Source organism: Gallinula chloropus (assembly GCF_964237585.1).
Source record: "Gallinula chloropus genome assembly, chromosome: 26".
Taxonomy (NCBI): Eukaryota; Metazoa; Chordata; class Aves; order Gruiformes; family Rallidae; genus Gallinula; species Gallinula chloropus.
The window spans coordinates 3,695,110-3,714,815 of NC_140111.1; the positions used below are offsets into that span (position 1 = coordinate 3,695,110).

General features: G+C 50.3%; 3 protein-coding genes across 3 annotated transcripts; all 3 read left to right on the top strand.

Annotated features, from left to right (window-relative positions):
- Nucleotides 1-1,357: 1,357 nt before the first annotated feature.
- LOC311201077 (tektin-3-like) lies at nt 1,358-5,922 on the top strand (the record flags this gene model as incomplete). Its single annotated transcript, XM_084275383.1, has 7 exons — nt 1,358-1,900; nt 2,374-2,457; nt 3,781-3,851; nt 4,065-4,208; nt 4,837-5,059; nt 5,290-5,444; nt 5,706-5,922. The coding sequence occupies 7 exons, from the start codon at nt 1,358-1,360 to the stop codon at nt 5,920-5,922; spliced, it is 1,437 nt and encodes a 478-aa protein (XP_084131509.1).
- Nucleotides 5,923-7,551: 1,629 nt separating this feature from the next.
- LOC311201078 (tektin-3-like) lies at nt 7,552-12,116 on the top strand (the record flags this gene model as incomplete). The annotated part of the gene is made up of 7 exons (XM_084275384.1): nt 7,552-8,094; nt 8,568-8,651; nt 9,975-10,045; nt 10,259-10,402; nt 11,031-11,253; nt 11,484-11,638; nt 11,900-12,116. The coding sequence occupies 7 exons, from the start codon at nt 7,552-7,554 to the stop codon at nt 12,114-12,116; spliced, it is 1,437 nt and encodes a 478-aa protein (XP_084131510.1).
- Nucleotides 12,117-15,471: 3,355 nt separating this feature from the next.
- On the top strand, nt 15,472-16,440 carry LOC311201079 (olfactory receptor 5AR1-like; the record flags this gene model as incomplete). The annotated part of the gene is made up of 1 exon (XM_084275385.1): nt 15,472-16,440. One exon carries the CDS (start codon nt 15,472-15,474, stop codon nt 16,438-16,440), a length of 969 nt encoding a protein of 322 aa, XP_084131511.1.
- Nucleotides 16,441-19,706: the final 3,266 nt, after the last annotated feature.

A 19,706-nucleotide genomic window follows, 5' to 3' on the forward strand; every position in this document is an offset into this window, starting at 1 on the left:
CGCCACCCCCCATTTCATCACCTCCTTCTGCTGTCGTCTTGGGTGTTTTCTTTCCATTTTACTCATTTCTCTCTGCTGTCCTCTCACTTTTTGTGGCATCTGCAAAGTGGAGCTTTGCTTCTGCTAACACATTTCTTTGCTACCCCCGATTTGCTACAATGCCAACTCCTCACCTACAACAGAATCTGTGCAAGTGGATGTACACCCCCCAGTAGGAGACGCACACCACACAAGAAACAGTGCGAGACACACACAGCATACAGTAAATACAGTGCCTGTGTACAGTACAGTATGCACAGGGTCTACAAAAAGCACCGTGATGTCATGTGGATGACATAAAATAGAACAGACACCAGCCCATCTGTACCATGAAAAGACATGAAGGAAAAGGCATAAAATAGAACACGAGACAAAAAATGCTCTCCATCAAATTAACCACACAAGACTGCACAATTGGTTACCCTATTCACCCTGGTGTTCTGAGAGGATAAGGCTTCTAGAGAGAAAGAGATGAGGGCCAAAAGAAGCATATTGGGAACGTCCTTTGAGGACAGAATCTATATAGACTCAATTGGAGTTCCTCAAGGGGTTCCTGATGAATTGAAGGCTAGGAATTGGATTGCTACAGGTTTTGAATCATTCCTTTTTTGGTGGGTCACAGTAAATAAAAAGGTAGATTGGATCAATTCTATCTATTTTAATGAACAGAGATTCATAAATCATACGAGGGATGCTGTTAAAGGAATATCAGAACAATGGGATGCTAATAGCCGAATGACATGTGAAAATGGGATGGTCCTAGATATGATGTTAGCAGAGAAAGGAGGAGTATGTTTTATGTTAGGGGGACAGTATTGCACATTTATACCAAATACTACTGCTCCTGATGGAAGGATTACCAGAGCCTTACAAGGCCTTATCACTTTGGCCAATGAACTAGCAGAGAATTCAGGACTAGATACTTCTTTTACTGGGTGGTTGGAATCTTGTTTTGGAAAATGGAAGGGAATGGTGGTATCCATTTTCACTTCTCTGACAGTGGTAAGAGGGATATTAGTGGCCGTAGGGTGTTGTATAATCCCTTGTGTTAGGGGAGCACCGAGCGTCCCTTGTGTTGCTGAGCACCCCTTGTGTTGCTGAGCACCCCTTGTGTTGCTGAGCACCCAGCGTCCATGGCAACGTATCTGTGTCCCTGCTGGCACCTGGCACCGTGCACCCCGCAGCGCCCATCAGTGCTGCTACTGAGCTCGACAGTGCAGCAGCGAGTTTGGGTTCTCCCAAGTGATCAAGTGCAGGAGCTTCCTGAGCGAGGTTGTCTTCCATTACCACCGTGCAGGACACAGAGCGGCATTCCAGAATGGAGCTGCCGACGCTGTCCACCCTCCCAGGATCAACCCCTGCCAAGTTTTTGCCCCCTATAAGCATGGGTCCCAGCTCTAAGAAAGGCTTTCCTTCCTCCCCCTTGCCTCCGAGCTTGAGCCAGCCCTGGATGCCCAGGGCCACCAACCTGACTATGGGCTCATCATGCAAAAGCTCCGAGGGGGTAACCCCCCGTGAGGCACTTCCTTCCATCTCTAGCAGAGCAGCTCCGGTCACCCGATACACTCCTGGTGACTGGCACAGGGCCAACCTGGCCAACTCCAAAAAGTCGGAGACTTCCCGGCGCAAGGCGGAGCTTCTGACAGCTGACACCTCCCGCTTGGTTCAGGACAAATACCAGCAGACAAGGAAAACCCAAGCCAAAGCCACCCAAAAGCTGGGAGAGCGTGTCAGTGATATCAAATTTTGGAAATCCCAGCTCCGCCAGGAGCTGGATGAGATGATCGGGGAGAACAACGCCCTCATGGACGCCATGAAGCGGCTGGAGAGAGCCTTGGTCAAGACAGAGGCCCCTCTGCAGGTAAGCGCCCTGTCCAGGGGGCTGCCAGCTGTAGCCGTGCAAACATCTCATTATTTTTCATTAATTAATGACCATTGGTTAGGTTAGTAACCAAGAAATCCCTTGCCACCTGCTGCATCCGCTGTCACCACGTGCTGAGTGCATCAGGCCAGTACTTGCTGAAGCCAGTATGTTTAGGAGCGGTGTAGCCAAAAGCCCGGTACGTGAGAGAAAAGCCCAGGCCTCCCGGTGAGGCCCTGGTGAGGTCAGTGTCGAGCCTGACACAGGGCCCTGCCCTGAGCTGGGGTGGCACCAGGGCCACTTGTGCTCCCCCCTGGTGTTGCTGTAACGCTGCCGGTGCAGCTCAGCACCTCGCTGCTGCTGCTGCCCTGGGCCCCTTTGTCCCCTGCTGTCACCTCTGCACCCACTGAGTGGGACTGTCTGTCTCGGGAAGCCTGTCCCTGCAGCCAGCACTGATGGCATGTCCCCAACAGGTCACCCAGGACTGTCTGCTTCACCGGGAGAAGCGGATGGGCATCGACCTGGTGTGTGACGATGTGGAGAAGCAGCTCTTGGTGGTAAGTCTGGCAGTGCTGATGAGGCCTTCGAGTGCTTTCCACCTGCCCTGCCCGAAGCAGGTTTTGCAGCCCAGTTCCCTCACTGGTGCCTGGTGGAGTGCAAAGCATTTCCTAGAGTCATAGAATCCCAGACTGGTCTGTGTTGGGAGGAACCCCAGTGATCAGAGAGCTCCAATCCCCCTACCACAGGCAGGGCCACCAACCTCCGGGCCTGGATCTCCACAAGGCTGCCCAGGGCCCCGTCCAGTCCGGCCTTGAACACCCCCAGGGATGGGGCACCCACCCCATCCCTGGGCAGCCTGTTCCAGCCCCTAGACCACTCTCTCTGGAAAGAACTTGCCTCTAATATCTCATCTAAACCTACTCTCCTTCAGCTTCACTCCATCCCCCTTGTCCTGCCAGGGTCTGTTCTTTAACAAGCTGATTCCCCTGCTGTTCCTCTGCTCCCTTCAGGGACTGGAAGGCTGCCAATTTCAGCCTTCTCCAGGCTGAAAAAGCCCAGCTGCCTCAGCCTCTCTTTGTAGGGGAGGTACTCCAGCCCTGTGATCATCTTTCTGGCCTTCTCTGAACCTTCCCCAATGGTTCCACATCTTTCTTGCCTTGGGGCCCCCAGATCTGGACACAGGACTCCAGATGGGGCCTCATGAGGGCAGAGCAGAGAGGGACAGCACATTAGTAAGGCACAACCTTCCCTTGGGGAAGCCGTGCTGGCTGTCCTGGATCACACACTCCTCCCTCATGTGGTCCAACATGTCATCCAGGAGGATCTGTTCCATGATCTTCCCAGGCACAGAGGTGAGGCTCAGCGGCCTGTAGTTCCCTGGGTCTTCCTTGCTCCCCTTTCTTATACACGGGAGTGACGTGACTGTTTCTCCAGTCCCCGGGGACCTCACCTGACAGCCACGACTTTTCAAATATGATGGAGAGTGGCTCAGCAGCTACGTCAGCCACCTCCTCCAGGACCCTGGGATGCATGTCATCCGGCCCCATAGACTTGTTTGAAGTGGGACACGTTCTGGCTGTGCTTTTCAGCTGGCTCCTGCAGGCAGGAGGGCTTAATGATGGGCTTTGAACAGGAATCTCCTGAGTATCTGGAATGTGACAAATGTGTGCTGAAGGGAGCTGAGAGCAAGACAAGCAAGACTGGTGGGGACTGGCACCAAAGCCAAGGCCATCTGCTCTTGTCCCCCGTAGATGGGATTTCTCCCGGGCAGGAAACCATTTTGGAAGCAAACAGGGCAGATGCTGTTGTGGGATGGGGATGAGCGTGTGCAGGGCAATTGAGCATGGATGCTGATGGGATGGTGCTTTGCCTCTGCCCAGGAAGTGGATGTCATCAGGTCGTGCCAGGAGAGGCTACGGCGGTACCTGGATCAGGCAGAAGCCCGTCTCACGTAAGGAGGCACTTGCTGTTGTAGTGAGACCCCAGCAGACCCTCCCTCTCCCCTCACCCCACAGGTGTGAGCCGCATGCAGGCTCCCAGGGAAGCAGGCGGTGCTGCGTGTGGGGGCACGTAGCTCTTCGGGGGGAGCTGACAGGTAGTGGGATGGGGAGGAAACTGTTGCACCTCTATGTCCCCTGTGACGGTGGCTGTTTGTGTCTTGAAGGTCCAACAGGTTGGCCCAGCATGAGATGGAGAAGGACCTGGCCAACAAGCAGGTGGCCCACCGCATCGATGATCGGTGCCACCAGCTGAGGAACACCTCCAACGGCATCAGCTACTACCAAGGGGTGGAGCGTGTGGATGCCACGTGAGTGCACGCTGGGCTTGCCTGTCCCCAGGATGCGTGGTGCATCTCCCTGGCAGGGAGCTGCTCTTCCCCAGCTCGCTGTAAGGACGCATGTGTCTGCATGGCATGTCCTTCCCCCCGAGAGACCCCCACCTCAGAGGGGACCTTTTTCTACGCTCCCCATAAAGGGAGAGCAACCTTTGGCTTGGAGCGGGATGCTGAACATTGGGTGGGTGAACGCGAGCCCCAACTGGTTCAGCGTTCAGGGCTCAGAGATCAGCCTGGAAACGAATGCAGTCCAGCCCCTCTGCACAGCTCATGGAGTTGCTGTGTGTTCCCAAGATGTGCCAGTGCTTGCCTGAGTGCTCATCATTGGCGGCAGATCTGGGGGGTTACACTGCATGCAGAGGGCCTGGTAGGGAGTCGGAATGACACAGACGCTAAAGAGATGACGGTCTGAGGCCAGAGTTCAGCTGCCTGTGGGTGCCAGGAGTTGAGCTTTGGGATGACAGTAAAGGAACGGTGACCTGAACCAGCCCTGAAGAGCAGAGATTTAACATACTTCAGTCCCTGCTGCTCCCTGGAAGGCTCCATGCCCTGAGCAGCACAGGCTTAGACAGACTTCTCCTTTCCATCCCCTGCTCCCCAGGATCTCAGTGCCAGAGTCGTGGGCCAAATTCACAGATAAGAACATCCTGCGCTCCCAGAGCGAGCGGGCAGCCTCTGCCCAGCTGCGGGACAAGATCGAGAACCTGCTGGTGGTGACGGGCAATGAGATGCGGCGCCAGTTCAGCTGTGTGAACGTCGCCTTCAGGCACCGCATCGCTGAGACGGACGAGGCCAAGAGGAAGATCCAGGACAATCTGAGCAAGGTAGACTGAGGCCCTCCCTTTGGGTGGGACACTGCTTAGAAACCTCCTCTGCTGTGACAGCACGGGCAGAGAGAGGCCTTTCCCTCAAGAGAGGGGATGATCTGTGGCTCTGTGGCAGAGCGACAGCAGCCTGAGCCCACTTACGATCCTGGGTTTGATTGCAGACGGGCAGAGGAAAGGGAACTGAGGTGGTCACTTGAGAATATATGCACATGTCTGTCTCACTCCAGACGCTGCAGGAAATCTTCCAGCTGGAAAGGACCATAGAAACCATCCGCAAAGCCATTCGAGACAAAGGGTGTCCATTAAAAGTGGCTCAGACGCGGCTGGACAAGCGCAGACGCAGACCCAACATGGAGCTGTGCCGGGACACTGCCCAGCTCCGGTACGTCTTTCCATAAGTGCCCTGCTCGTGCCTCTTCTTGGTGGCATGAGCTGCTCCGGGAGACATGGCTGAGCACTGCCAGAGTCTGACAGACACTCCTGTCCTTGGCTTAAGCATGTCCTTGTCTTTCCCACATCTGCCACAAATGGGGGGTCCGAGGTAGTTGGCACATGCCAAGGGGCCCATCAGCAATAACATGCTAGAATAGAAACCACCCCCCCATGATGGGACTGCTAATGTGGGCATATTGTTGTTTTCCAGCCTTGTCAGTGAGGTCTGTGAGATCGAAGAGACGCTGCAGAGCCTTCAGCAGCAGCTGGGAGATGCCGAGGATGCGCTCCAAAGGCTGCTCCATGCCAAGTCGGTCTTGGAGCACGACCTGGCCGTGAAAGCCAACTCGCTCTTCATCGACCAGGAGAAGTGCATGGGGATGCGCAAGGCCTTTCCCAGCACGCGGCGGCTTCTGAGTTATGTTTAGGCTGGGCTCAGCTGCACTCTCAGCAGCTGAGGCGTTCCCCGTTTTGCTCAGATAACTTCCCCGTTTTGTGAACATGTTTGAAATTAAAGAATAAGACTTTTTCTGTTACATGGGCTGCTGGGATGGTTTTCCCTTTCGGTTTGTCTTTTTCACAGTGTGCCAGAAAGGATCTGAAAATATCCTGGCTGCTGCTAAGCATACCTGCACCCCAGGCATCGATCCCTTCTCCTCTCTTTCATTTTTGTGGGGCTTTCCCCCCTTTACTTCTCCCCCGCCACCCCCCATTTCATCACCTCCTTCTGCTGTCGTCTTGGGTGTTTTCTTTCCATTTTACTCATTTCTCTCTGCTGTCCTCTCACTTTTTGTGGCATCTGCAAAGTGGAGCTTTGCTTCTGCTAACACATTTCTTTGCTACCCCCGATTTGCTACAATGCCAACTCCTCACCTACAACAGAATCTGTGCAAGTGGATGTACACCCCCCAGTAGGAGACGCACACCACACAAGAAACAGTGCGAGACACACACAGCATACAGTAAATACAGTGCCTGTGTACAGTACAGTATGCACAGGGTCTACAAAAAGCACCGTGATGTCATGTGGATGACATAAAATAGAACAGACACCAGCCCATCTGTACCATGAAAAGACATGAAGGAAAAGGCATAAAATAGAACACGAGACAAAAAATGCTCTCCATCAAATTAACCACACAAGACTGCACAATTGGTTACCCTATTCACCCTGGTGTTCTGAGAGGATAAGGCTTCTAGAGAGAAAGAGATGAGGGCCAAAAGAAGCATATTGGGAACGTCCTTTGAGGACAGAATCTATATAGACTCAATTGGAGTTCCTCAAGGGGTTCCTGATGAATTGAAGGCTAGGAATTGGATTGCTACAGGTTTTGAATCATTCCTTTTTTGGTGGGTCACAGTAAATAAAAAGGTAGATTGGATCAATTCTATCTATTTTAATGAACAGAGATTCATAAATCATACGAGGGATGCTGTTAAAGGAATATCAGAACAATGGGATGCTAATAGCCGAATGACATGTGAAAATGGGATGGTCCTAGATATGATGTTAGCAGAGAAAGGAGGAGTATGTTTTATGTTAGGGGGACAGTATTGCACATTTATACCAAATACTACTGCTCCTGATGGAAGGATTACCAGAGCCTTACAAGGCCTTATCACTTTGGCCAATGAACTAGCAGAGAATTCAGGACTAGATACTTCTTTTACTGGGTGGTTGGAATCTTGTTTTGGAAAATGGAAGGGAATGGTGGTATCCATTTTCACTTCTCTGACAGTGGTAAGAGGGATATTAGTGGCCGTAGGGTGTTGTATAATCCCTTGTGTTAGGGGAGCACCGAGCGTCCCTTGTGTTGCTGAGCACCCCTTGTGTTGCTGAGCACCCCTTGTGTTGCTGAGCACCCAGCGTCCATGGCAACGTATCTGTGTCCCTGCTGGCACCTGGCACCGTGCACCCCGCAGCGCCCATCAGTGCTGCTACTGAGCTCGACAGTGCAGCAGCGAGTTTGGGTTCTCCCAAGTGATCAAGTGCAGGAGCTTCCTGAGCGAGGTTGTCTTCCATTACCACCGTGCAGGACACAGAGCGGCATTCCAGAATGGAGCTGCCGACGCTGTCCACCCTCCCAGGATCAACCCCTGCCAAGTTTTTGCCCCCTATAAGCATGGGTCCCAGCTCTAAGAAAGGCTTTCCTTCCTCCCCCTTGCCTCCGAGCTTGAGCCAGCCCTGGATGCCCAGGGCCACCAACCTGACTATGGGCTCATCATGCAAAAGCTCCGAGGGGGTAACCCCCCGTGAGGCACTTCCTTCCATCTCTAGCAGAGCAGCTCCGGTCACCCGATACACTCCTGGTGACTGGCACAGGGCCAACCTGGCCAACTCCAAAAAGTCGGAGACTTCCCGGCGCAAGGCGGAGCTTCTGACAGCTGACACCTCCCGCTTGGTTCAGGACAAATACCAGCAGACAAGGAAAACCCAAGCCAAAGCCACCCAAAAGCTGGGAGAGCGTGTCAGTGATATCAAATTTTGGAAATCCCAGCTCCGCCAGGAGCTGGATGAGATGATCGGGGAGAACAACGCCCTCATGGACGCCATGAAGCGGCTGGAGAGAGCCTTGGTCAAGACAGAGGCCCCTCTGCAGGTAAGCGCCCTGTCCAGGGGGCTGCCAGCTGTAGCCGTGCAAACATCTCATTATTTTTCATTAATTAATGACCATTGGTTAGGTTAGTAACCAAGAAATCCCTTGCCACCTGCTGCATCCGCTGTCAGCACGTGCTGAGTGCCTCAGGCCAGTACTTGCTGAACCCAGTATGTTTAGGAGCGGTGTAGCCAAAAGCCCGGTACGTGAGAGAAAAGCCCAGGCCTCCCGGTGAGGCCCTGGTGAGGTCAGTGTCGAGCCTGACACAGGGCCCTGCCCTGAGCTGGGGTGGCACCAGGGCCACTTGTGCTCCCCCCTGGTGTTGCTGTAACGCTGCCGGTGCAGCTCAGCACCTCGCTGCTGCTGCTGCCCTGGGCCCCTTTGTCCCCTGCTGTCACCTCTGCACCCACTGAGTGGGACTGTCTGTCTCGGGAAGCCTGTCCCTGCAGCCAGCACTGATGGCATGTCCCCAACAGGTCACCCAGGACTGTCTGCTTCACCGGGAGAAGCGGATGGGCATCGACCTGGTGTGTGACGATGTGGAGAAGCAGCTCTTGGTGGTAAGTCTGGCAGTGCTGATGAGGCCTTCGAGTGCTTTCCACCTGCCCTGCCCGAAGCAGGTTTTGCAGCCCAGTTCCCTCACTGGTGCCTGGTGGAGTGCAAAGCATTTCCTAGAGTCATAGAATCCCAGACTGGTCTGTGTTGGGAGGAACCCCAGTGATCAGAGAGCTCCAATCCCCCTACCACAGGCAGGGCCACCAACCTCCGGGCCTGGATCTCCACAAGGCTGCCCAGGGCCCCGTCCAGTCCGGCCTTGAACACCCCCAGGGATGGGGCACCCACCCCATCCCTGGGCAGCCTGTTCCAGCCCCTAGACCACTCTCTCTGGAAAGAACTTGCCTCTAATATCTCATCTAAACCTACTCTCCTTCAGCTTCACTCCATCCCCCTTGTCCTGCCAGGGTCTGTTCTTTAACAAGCTGATTCCCCTGCTGTTCCTCTGCTCCCTTCAGGGACTGGAAGGCTGCCAATTTCAGCCTTCTCCAGGCTGAAAAAGCCCAGCTGCCTCAGCCTCTCTTTGTAGGGGAGGTACTCCAGCCCTGTGATCATCTTTCTGGCCTTCTCTGAACCTTCCCCAATGGTTCCACATCTTTCTTGCCTTGGGGCCCCCAGATCTGGACACAGGACTCCAGATGGGGCCTCATGAGGGCAGAGCAGAGAGGGACAGCACATTAGTAAGGCACAACCTTCCCTTGGGGAAGCCGTGCTGGCTGTCCTGGATCACACACTCCTCCCTCATGTGGTCCAACATGTCATCCAGGAGGATCTGTTCCATGATCTTCCCAGGCACAGAGGTGAGGCTCAGCGGCCTGTAGTTCCCTGGGTCTTCCTTGCTCCCCTTTCTTATACACGGGAGTGACGTGACTGTTTCTCCAGTCCCCGGGGACCTCACCTGACAGCCACGACTTTTCAAATATGATGGAGAGTGGCTCAGCAGCTACGTCAGCCACCTCCTCCAGGACCCTGGGATGCATGTCATCCGGCCCCATAGACTTGTTTGAAGTGGGACACGTTCTGGCTGTGCTTTTCAGCTGGCTCCTGCAGGCAGGAGGGCTTAATGATGGGCTTTGAACAGGAATCTCCTGAGTATCTGGAATGTGACAAATGTGTGCTGAAGGGAGCTGAGAGCAAGACAAGCAAGACTGGTGGGGACTGGCACCAAAGCCAAGGCCATCTGCTCTTGTCCCCCGTAGATGGGATTTCTCCCGGGCAGGAAACCATTTTGGAAGCAAACAGGGCAGATGCTGTTGTGGGATGGGGATGAGCGTGTGCAGGGCAATTGAGCATGGATGCTGATGGGATGGTGCTTTGCCTCTGCCCAGGAAGTGGATGTCATCAGGTCGTGCCAGGAGAGGCTACGGCGGTACCTGGATCAGGCAGAAGCCCGTCTCACGTAAGGAGGCACTTGCTGTTGTAGTGAGACCCCAGCAGACCCTCCCTCTCCCCTCACCCCACAGGTGTGAGCCGCATGCAGGCTCCCAGGGAAGCAGGCGGTGCTGCGTGTGGGGGCACGTAGCTCTTCGGGGGGAGCTGACAGGTAGTGGGATGGGGAGGAAACTGTTGCACCTCTATGTCCCCTGTGACGGTGGCTGTTTGTGTCTTGAAGGTCCAACAGGTTGGCCCAGCATGAGATGGAGAAGGACCTGGCCAACAAGCAGGTGGCCCACCGCATCGATGATCGGTGCCACCAGCTGAGGAACACCTCCAACGGCATCAGCTACTACCAAGGGGTGGAGCGTGTGGATGCCACGTGAGTGCACGCTGGGCTTGCCTGTCCCCAGGATGCGTGGTGCATCTCCCTGGCAGGGAGCTGCTCTTCCCCAGCTCGCTGTAAGGACGCATGTGTCTGCATGGCATGTCCTTCCCCCCGAGAGACCCCCACCTCAGAGGGGACCTTTTTCTACGCTCCCCATAAAGGGAGAGCAACCTTTGGCTTGGAGCGGGATGCTGAACATTGGGTGGGTGAACGCGAGCCCCAACTGGTTCAGCGTTCAGGGCTCAGAGATCAGCCTGGAAACGAATGCAGTCCAGCCCCTCTGCACAGCTCATGGAGTTGCTGTGTGTTCCCAAGATGTGCCAGTGCTTGCCTGAGTGCTCATCATTGGCGGCAGATCTGGGGGGTTACACTGCATGCAGAGGGCCTGGTAGGGAGTCGGAATGACACAGACGCTAAAGAGATGACGGTCTGAGGCCAGAGTTCAGCTGCCTGTGGGTGCCAGGAGTTGAGCTTTGGGATGACAGTAAAGGAACGGTGACCTGAACCAGCCCTGAAGAGCAGAGATTTAACATACTTCAGTCCCTGCTGCTCCCTGGAAGGCTCCATGCCCTGAGCAGCACAGGCTTAGACAGACTTCTCCTTTCCATCCCCTGCTCCCCAGGATCTCAGTGCCAGAGTCGTGGGCCAAATTCACAGATAAGAACATCCTGCGCTCCCAGAGCGAGCGGGCAGCCTCTGCCCAGCTGCGGGACAAGATCGAGAACCTGCTGGTGGTGACGGGCAATGAGATGCGGCGCCAGTTCAGCTGTGTGAACGTCGCCTTCAGGCACCGCATCGCTGAGACGGACGAGGCCAAGAGGAAGATCCAGGACAATCTGAGCAAGGTAGACTGAGGCCCTCCCTTTGGGTGGGACACTGCTTAGAAACCTCCTCTGCTGTGACAGCACGGGCAGAGAGAGGCCTTTCCCTCAAGAGAGGGGATGATCTGTGGCTCTGTGGCAGAGCGACAGCAGCCTGAGCCCACTTACGATCCTGGGTTTGATTGCAGACGGGCAGAGGAAAGGGAACTGAGGTGGTCACTTGAGAATATATGCACATGTCTGTCTCACTCCAGACGCTGCAGGAAATCTTCCAGCTGGAAAGGACCATAGAAACCATCCGCAAAGCCATTCGAGACAAAGGGTGTCCATTAAAAGTGGCTCAGACGCGGCTGGACAAGCGCAGACGCAGACCCAACATGGAGCTGTGCCGGGACACTGCCCAGCTCCGGTACGTCTTTCCATAAGTGCCCTGCTCGTGCCTCTTCTTGGTGGCATGAGCTGCTCCGGGAGACATGGCTGAGCACTGCCAGAGTCTGACAGACACTCCTGTCCTTGGCTTAAGCATGTCCTTGTCTTTCCCACATCTGCCACAAATGGGGGGTCCGAGGTAGTTGGCACATGCCAAGGGGCCCATCAGCAATAACATGCTAGAATAGAAACCACCCCCCCATGATGGGACTGCTAATGTGGGCATATTGTTGTTTTCCAGCCTTGTCAGTGAGGTCTGTGAGATCGAAGAGACGCTGCAGAGCCTTCAGCAGCAGCTGGGAGATGCCGAGGATGCGCTCCAAAGGCTGCTCCATGCCAAGTCGGTCTTGGAGCACGACCTGGCCGTGAAAGCCAACTCGCTCTTCATCGACCAGGAGAAGTGCATGGGGATGCGCAAGGCCTTTCCCAGCACGCGGCGGCTTCTGAGTTATGTTTAGGCTGGGCTCAGCTGCACTCTCAGCAGCTGAGGCGTTCCCCGTTTTGCTCAGATAACTTCCCCGTTTTGTGAACATGTTTGAAATTAAAGAATAAGACTTTTTCTGTTACATGGGCTGCTGGGATGGTTTTCCCTTTCGGTTTGTCTTTTTCATGGTGTGCCAGAAAGGAGCTGAAAATATCCTGGCTGCTGCTAAGCATACCTGCACCCCAGGCATCGATCCCTTCTCCTCTCTTTCATTTTTGTGGGGCTTTCCCCCCTTTACTTCCCCCCTCCCCACTCCCCCATTTCATCACCTCTTTCTGCTGTCGTCTTGGGTGTTTTCTTTCCATTTTACTCATTTCTCTCTACTGTCTTCTCACTTTTTGTGGCATCTGCAAAGTGGAGCTTTGCTTCTGCTAACACATTTCTTTGCTACCCCCGATTTGCTACAATGCCAACTCCTCACCTACAACAGAATCTGTGCAAGTGGATGTACACCCCCCAGTAGGAGACGCACACCACACAAGAAAGAGTGCGAGACACACACAGCATACAGTAAACACAGTGCCTGTGTACAGTACAGTATGCACAGAGTCTACAAAAAGCACCGTGATGTCATGTGGATGACCAGCCTATTAGTACCATGAAAAGACATGAAGGAAAAGGCATAAAATAGAACACGAGACATAAAATGCTCTCCATCAAATTAACCACAGAAGACTGCACAATACCAGGGTCCTGTGCATCCTTGAGGGCTTCTTCCTTCAGGTCTTGCCTGCTGGAATATACAGTTTACAGATGGCAGCAGCCACGCCAGGCTGGTGGTAATGACTGAGAACAGGGTAACAGAACAAAATGCCTTAGCCAATAGAGCTCCTGTGCAGAAATCACAACTGATTGCACTGACATGAGTACTGGGACTGAGGAAAGGAAAGAAAGGAAATATATGGACAGACCTAAAATATGCCTTTGGAGCAGTCAATGTCCACGGAGCCATATGGAAAGAATCAGGACCATTGCCCTCCCAGGAGGAAAATATTAAGCATCAAAAGGAAATACTACAGTTATTGCTGGTGGTTCAAGAACCACTCCAAGTAGCAATCCTGCCCTGTAAAGCACATCAGACTGGAAATGCAAAACTAGCAGAAGGAAACAGGTTGGCAGACCAAGCTGATATGAATCACCAAAATGTTCAAGTCAGGATGAGAAATTCACATAACTGTTAAATGAAAAGATGTTGAAGAACATGTTGGATGTCAACAATTACCTGAAAAACGTGCTCCTCAAAATATGAAACTAGACCTAAACAGCTCTTCCCCAGTGATTTAATTCACCAACCCCTGGAGCACTAACCACAACAAGTTGGTGGGGCTGAAATTGCCGGTCAGTTTCAGAGAGGTTTTGGGAGAAGAGCCTTCATCCTTGCTGTACAGAAACAACTTTTTCCTCATTACTTGTGGTTTCCTTCCCAATATTGAAAGTGGTTTTATAGTCTATAATTTTATAGTCTTCTAGTTCTAGATAACTAGTAGCAGAATAAAACAAGAAAAATTATACAAAGGTCCACATTGTCAAAAACAAGGGGAAAATAATGTTCTCTTTAAAAGTGAATGAAGTCCATTGGTGTAATTGCAGGAAAGGAGAGGACAGGCTATCTCCACTGGCAATAGAAAAGATATTTTAATAGTCCCACTGTGCCTTGTCTCAGGCTCAGGCTCGGTGGCCAATAAGGAACTCTGTACCCGAAACTGTATAAATGTGCATGCCAACTGCTAAAATACCCACTTGCTGTTGTGAGAGATTTTCTTCTTCCTGTGAGAGACACAGTTCCTCTTCCTTTCTGGTTTTAGAAAATAGAAATCACTTGTTATCTGGAGCTAGTAGACTGTGTACACCTTGCAGTCAAATCTGCACTAAGTGGACGTTTTCCTCTTGCCTGTTTATTTTACATTGACAAGAGAAGAAACACTAGTGCACCCAGCACGGTAATATGTGAGTACTAAGGTAAGAACAGGCCTGGAATTAGAAGGTTGGTGATGATTAGGAATGAATATGCTAGACATATTCTGTACCATTTCTTTACTAGGGAGGGAGAATTCCCAAACTCACATGTTCCTCTCAGAGTATAAGAGTATAGGTATTCCTGAAAATGACAGAATTTGGGGTTTTTTTTTGTTTGTCTGTTTGGTTTTTTCCTTCCCCATATTTTGGGGCTTTGGGTTACTAAATTTCTAAGCAGTATTTTTCTCACCGTGCTAGAGTTCTCTTCCAGATTTGGCATGTTTGCCATTAGTACAAACTTAGTGTGTGGCTTAGGTTTAAGTAGTTGGCTGTGTGTGGAGCAGGGAGTTTGACTTGATCCTTCTGGGTCCCTTCCAACTTAAGCTGTTCCATGATGTTATGAATCTGTTTCATTTTCTATGAAGTGGTGGAAGGGGAAAAGTGGTTCCTTTTTACCACAATGTGAGGGAGGGACACAAAAATTTTTCTATTTAAATAATAAAAGGAAAGACCAGAAGTGACTATGGACCATGGGAAATATACTGGAAACTTTAAAGAACATTAGACCAATGTTTCAAGTAGATACAGCAGTTGAGTTCAATCTTCCTTGGAAAACGAAAAAATGAATTCTTCCAAGGTCTCTTAAATGTTTTCTTCCTGGGAACAAAAAGCTTAGTTCAGAGTTCAGGAGGAGACAATGCCTGAGAATTCAACTGCTAATAGTTCTCATTTTATTCTCAGGTTTATGGAAGTAACAGTCGAGCAGAAGCTCTGCTCCCTTTTTACCTGAAATGCCATTAATATTTATACTGCAGCTTTTCCAAAGCCCTAGCTTTGAGCTTCTGCTTCCCATAGTTGCCCCAAAATATCATTTTGTCCTAGTGGTAAGCTATATATTTCTGGCCACAATTATTGTGTTTGAGAGATTTTACTAGTGTAGCATGTGTTTACCTTTATACCCCAAAATGTTGAAAGCTAATACCTGTGATGTTGTCTATATAAAATGGGACAAACAACCCCAAAATGTTTCAATTAATGTTTGACTAGCTGTGTAAAGTAGGTGAGGTGAAACAAATACTCTGGAATTAGTAACCCCTGTGCAGATGACTGTGTTTTGTGAGGGACATGCAGTGAGACCTGCAGGAATAAGGGTGCTCCTTCAGTGTCTGCAGAAAGACTAGAAGCCCTTGAAAGGTATAAAATGTCTATGAGATCATTTGAGTTCAATACTTGAAAAACATGCATAGGAAGATACACAGAATTAAACCTTCATTGTAGATCAGCCTGATGAGAGCCAGTTTGACCCACTGAGAGTCAGCCTGTGTGTACCTTGTTCTCTGCAGTGTAATCCTCATTTTTTCCACCTACGCTAGATGGCAGAAGGAAACCACACTGTGGTGACCGAGTTTATCCTGTTGGGATTCACAGACAACATGAAGTTGCAGGTCTTACTCTTCATGGTGTTTCTCCTAATCTACCTGCTGACCCTGGTGGGAAATCTGGGAATGATTGTGCTCGTCTGGATTGACTCCAAGCTCCACACTCCCATGTACTTCTTCATCAGCAGCCTTGCCTTCTTAGATGTCAGCTACTCCACTATCATCATACCTAGCACACTCATGACCCTTGTGGCTGAGACAAAAGTCATATCTTACACAGCATGCACAGCTCAGCTTTTCCTATTCTGCATCACAGTAACAGGGGAGTGCTATCTCCTGGCTGTGATGGCATATGATCGGCTTATAGCCATCTGCAATCCCTTGCTCTACCCTGTCATTATGTCCAAGAAGTTTTGTGTGCTTCTTGTGTGTGGCTCCTACTTCATGAGCTGCATGAATGCAACTATTCAGACATTATTTATATTCCAGCTCTCCTTCTGCAATTCCAACATCATCAATCACTTCTTCTGTGATGTGCCTCCCATCCTGAAGCTCTCCTGCTCTGACACCTACGTCACTGATGTGGTTCATTTCACCTGTGCTACTGTGCTTGTCATCTCAACCATGCTTCTCATTCTTATCTCTTACATTGGCATTGGGATTACTGTCCACAAAATTAAATCCACCAGAGGCAGACGCAAAGCCTTCTCCACCTGTGCTTCCCACCTGACTGCTGTCAGCATGTTCTATGGAACAGGCTCCTTCATGTACTTACGGCCCAGTTCAAAATACTCTTTGGAGCACGACAAGATCATCTCTGTGGTTTATACTCTGGCAATTCCCATGCTGAACCCTATGATTTATAGCCTGAGGAACGAGGAAGTCAAAGCAGCTCTTCGAAAGACAGCAGCAAGGCTTCATTTCTCTCTGTGTGCAGGACTGAGAGAACCTGAGAACTGTTGAAAGAGAATATGCAAATAGAAAAAGGAGCAGTAACCAAGACTGCCTAGACAGTATTTGTCTGTTGTGAAAGAGAATAGGCAGCACCCTTTCCTGTGTCAGGGCTTCCTACTTTACCTCACCCCCCTAAAAGAGAGATATGTCACTGAGCAGTCCTTAGGAACTAAATTTTCAGATGGTCAGTTACTATTTCAATATGCTTTATAACGTAGTAGTGCCCCACATCTGTTCAGATATTGTGACTTCTGCACTATAGACAGTGTCTGACAAGTCCTTTGAGAGTACTTACAGGCATGTTTTTTCAGGGTTTTCTGTTTTGTTTTTTTTTTTTAATTTAGAAGATTAAGAGACCCATTATGGTATCAAACAGCAAAGAGAAAAAAACTGAGGAAAAAAGAAAAAAAGCAGCATTGGAGTAGAAATCTTTCAGAAGGTCCAGTGCTGGTGAATACTGCCTTAACAGATTTTTAATCATGCCCTGATGCATGCTTGAGGCTGCCTCTTGATGAGTCCTGAATCTAATCAGCATGGCCTGGAGCAGGACAATAACCAATTACTTCCCTAGTCATACTCCCCACGCTATTATTAACACATGGTCACTCTCATATCTACACTACTGAGGTGTTCACTGAATCTATTCTCACTGAATCTATTCCCTGTTCTGTCCAGGCATACAGATAAGCCACACTAAAGCTGAAGTCAACCCACTCAGTGCATGAAAGTCCTCAGGGTGGTCCTGGCAACTGATTGCAGCTCTTCCATGCAATAGGTAAAATGTCAACTGTACAGAAGCCTTGAAGTGTAAAGGGAAACGAATCCTGAGCTAGTCTCTAATCTTTCAGTCCCAGGTTTAGCAACCAGCATCTTTGGATTCACAAGAATACTCAGAAAGGCAACCCTTCCCATGTTGCACATCCACATGTCCATAGAATTCTTGAAGTTATTTCTGGAAATATGAAAAGCAGCTATCTGACCCTAGAAGGAAAATTGTGTTCCAATCTATATAAAATTGTGTGTGAATATTATTTTGGGAAAATGGTTTCTACTGTCAGTTCATTAATCACAAAATACCCACCTGTTGCTCTGCTCTTAATAGGTAATTACCTGCCTTATTTTGAACTAGAGGGCTTCTGAACATTTTACCTGGTTGGTAGAAAAGAAACATAGCTTTGGGCTGCTTGTAATTTCTTTGTACCAGAAAACAGGGACTAGGGAAGATAACTTAGGTCATGCTGTATCCCATTAAAACTTGTGTCACTTGCATGTAAGCAGGGAAGTGCCTCAAGAGAAATCAGCCTTTCTGGGAAATGAGCATCCTGGGTGGGACCCTAGCTGATGGCCAGATGCCCATCAAAGTTGCTCTATCACTCCCCTTTTCAGCTGGAGAAGGGAGGAAATAGATATTGAGAGGCTTAGGAATGGAGATAAGGACAGGGAGAGATTATTCAGCAAGTAGGGTCATGGGCAAAACAGACTCAACACGGACTAAAAAGATGGAAAAAGAAAAGCATCTAATTTCTTACACTATGCTACACACACAGACACACAACCAGAATTGGACAATGAGAAGTACAAACAGATCTTAAAGCACCTACCCCCACCCCTCCTTTTGTCACAGACTAAACTTTATTCAAGATTTCTCTCTCTTCCTCCCCAGCAGGTGTCACAGGGGGAGACAAGGAATGGGGGTTTCATTCAGTTCCTCATGAACTGTTTTCCTTCTTAGCAAGGGGCATTCATTCTTCATTCTCTTCCCCTGCTGCACCGTGGGGTCCCACCCACAGCAGACAGTCCTCCACGAACTTCTCCAATGTGAGTCTTTTCCCACAGGGCTTCAGCTCTTCACCAACTGCCCTGGCATGGATCCCTCCCACAAGGTGCCGACCTTCAGGCCCAGACTGCTCCAGCTGGTCCCCCTTGGAGTCACATGTCTCCCCAGGAAATCTGCTCTGGTGTGGGTTGTTCTCTCCACGGGGTGCAGGTCCTGCCAGGAGCTTGCTCCAGTGTGGGCTTCCCAAGGGGTCACAGTGTCCTTCAGCTGTCTGCACCCACTCCAGCTTGGGGTCCATCAATGGGCTGTAGATGGGATCTCAGCTTCCCATTATCATCCATGGGTAACAACCTGCTCCACCACGGTCTTCTCCACAGGCTGTAGGGGAATCTTTCTCTCAGACACCTGCAGCACCTCCTCCCCTCACACTCTTCACTGGCCTTGGTGCCTGCAAAGTTTCTTACATCTTCTCACTCCCTTCCCTGGTGGCAAAAAGCAGCTGCTTGCAGGGTTTTTCTCCTAAATGTGATTGACAGAAGCACCATGACCATTGCTGATTGGCTTGGCCTAGCTGGTTTTAACTGTCAGGCCTACTGAAAGCTTCTAGCTGCTTCTTGCAGATGGCATCCCTGTAGCTCCCTCTTCTCCTCCAGAACCTTGCCATGTAAAACCACAACACCACAACAGCACCAATCATGTAGGTGTTGGTGCAGGCCAGCTTCAGCAAAGGATGTACATCCCAGAAATGGGTGTGAGTTTCATTTAGCCCACAGAATCATAACTGAATGATAAGCAGGGTCTTATTTCTTATTTCTTAGCTTGCTGTTGGTTATTAGCAGTATAAGTATCAGAACTGTGGTATAGACTGTTATCCCTTAGACATTTGGTATGCAGAAATTTGAAACAGGAATTAAACCAGGTAATTATTTCAAAACTTTAGTAAGGTTTCTGGTTGGTCCTCACTGCTTACCAGCTAGTTTTACTGACAGTACAAAACACAGAAGCCATTCTTTACTTCAAGTATTAAACTTGTATAAGAATTCTTGCCAATGTGTAGAGGAATTTAATGTTTCCAGTGACTCCTTTTATAAACTATGGTCCAACTGTACCTAGCACCACCCAGCACTTAGAAATGAGACCCTAAAACATGAAATACATGAACAAATGTTAAGTTATACGACCTGACTTGGGGCTGGGAACAGCTTGTAACCTTCAATCTTCCTCAAGCCATGCTAAGGTATAACACAGGTGTGGATATTTAAAAGGAACAGAAGTGAAGAAAGAAAATGGGAAGTGCTCCAATTAGTTTTGAATGGCACTAGGCAGATTTCTTCCTCCTGAACTCAGCTGATTTGCTGGGTTCCTGCTGGCAAAGTGTGGGTCAGGGTCTCATATCTCATGGCTCCTTTGTTCTGGTAGAGATCCTGAGCTGCTACCGCTCCTCTCCCTGTTCACAGCTTTGACCAACACTGTATTGATTTGATCTTTCATTCTCAGG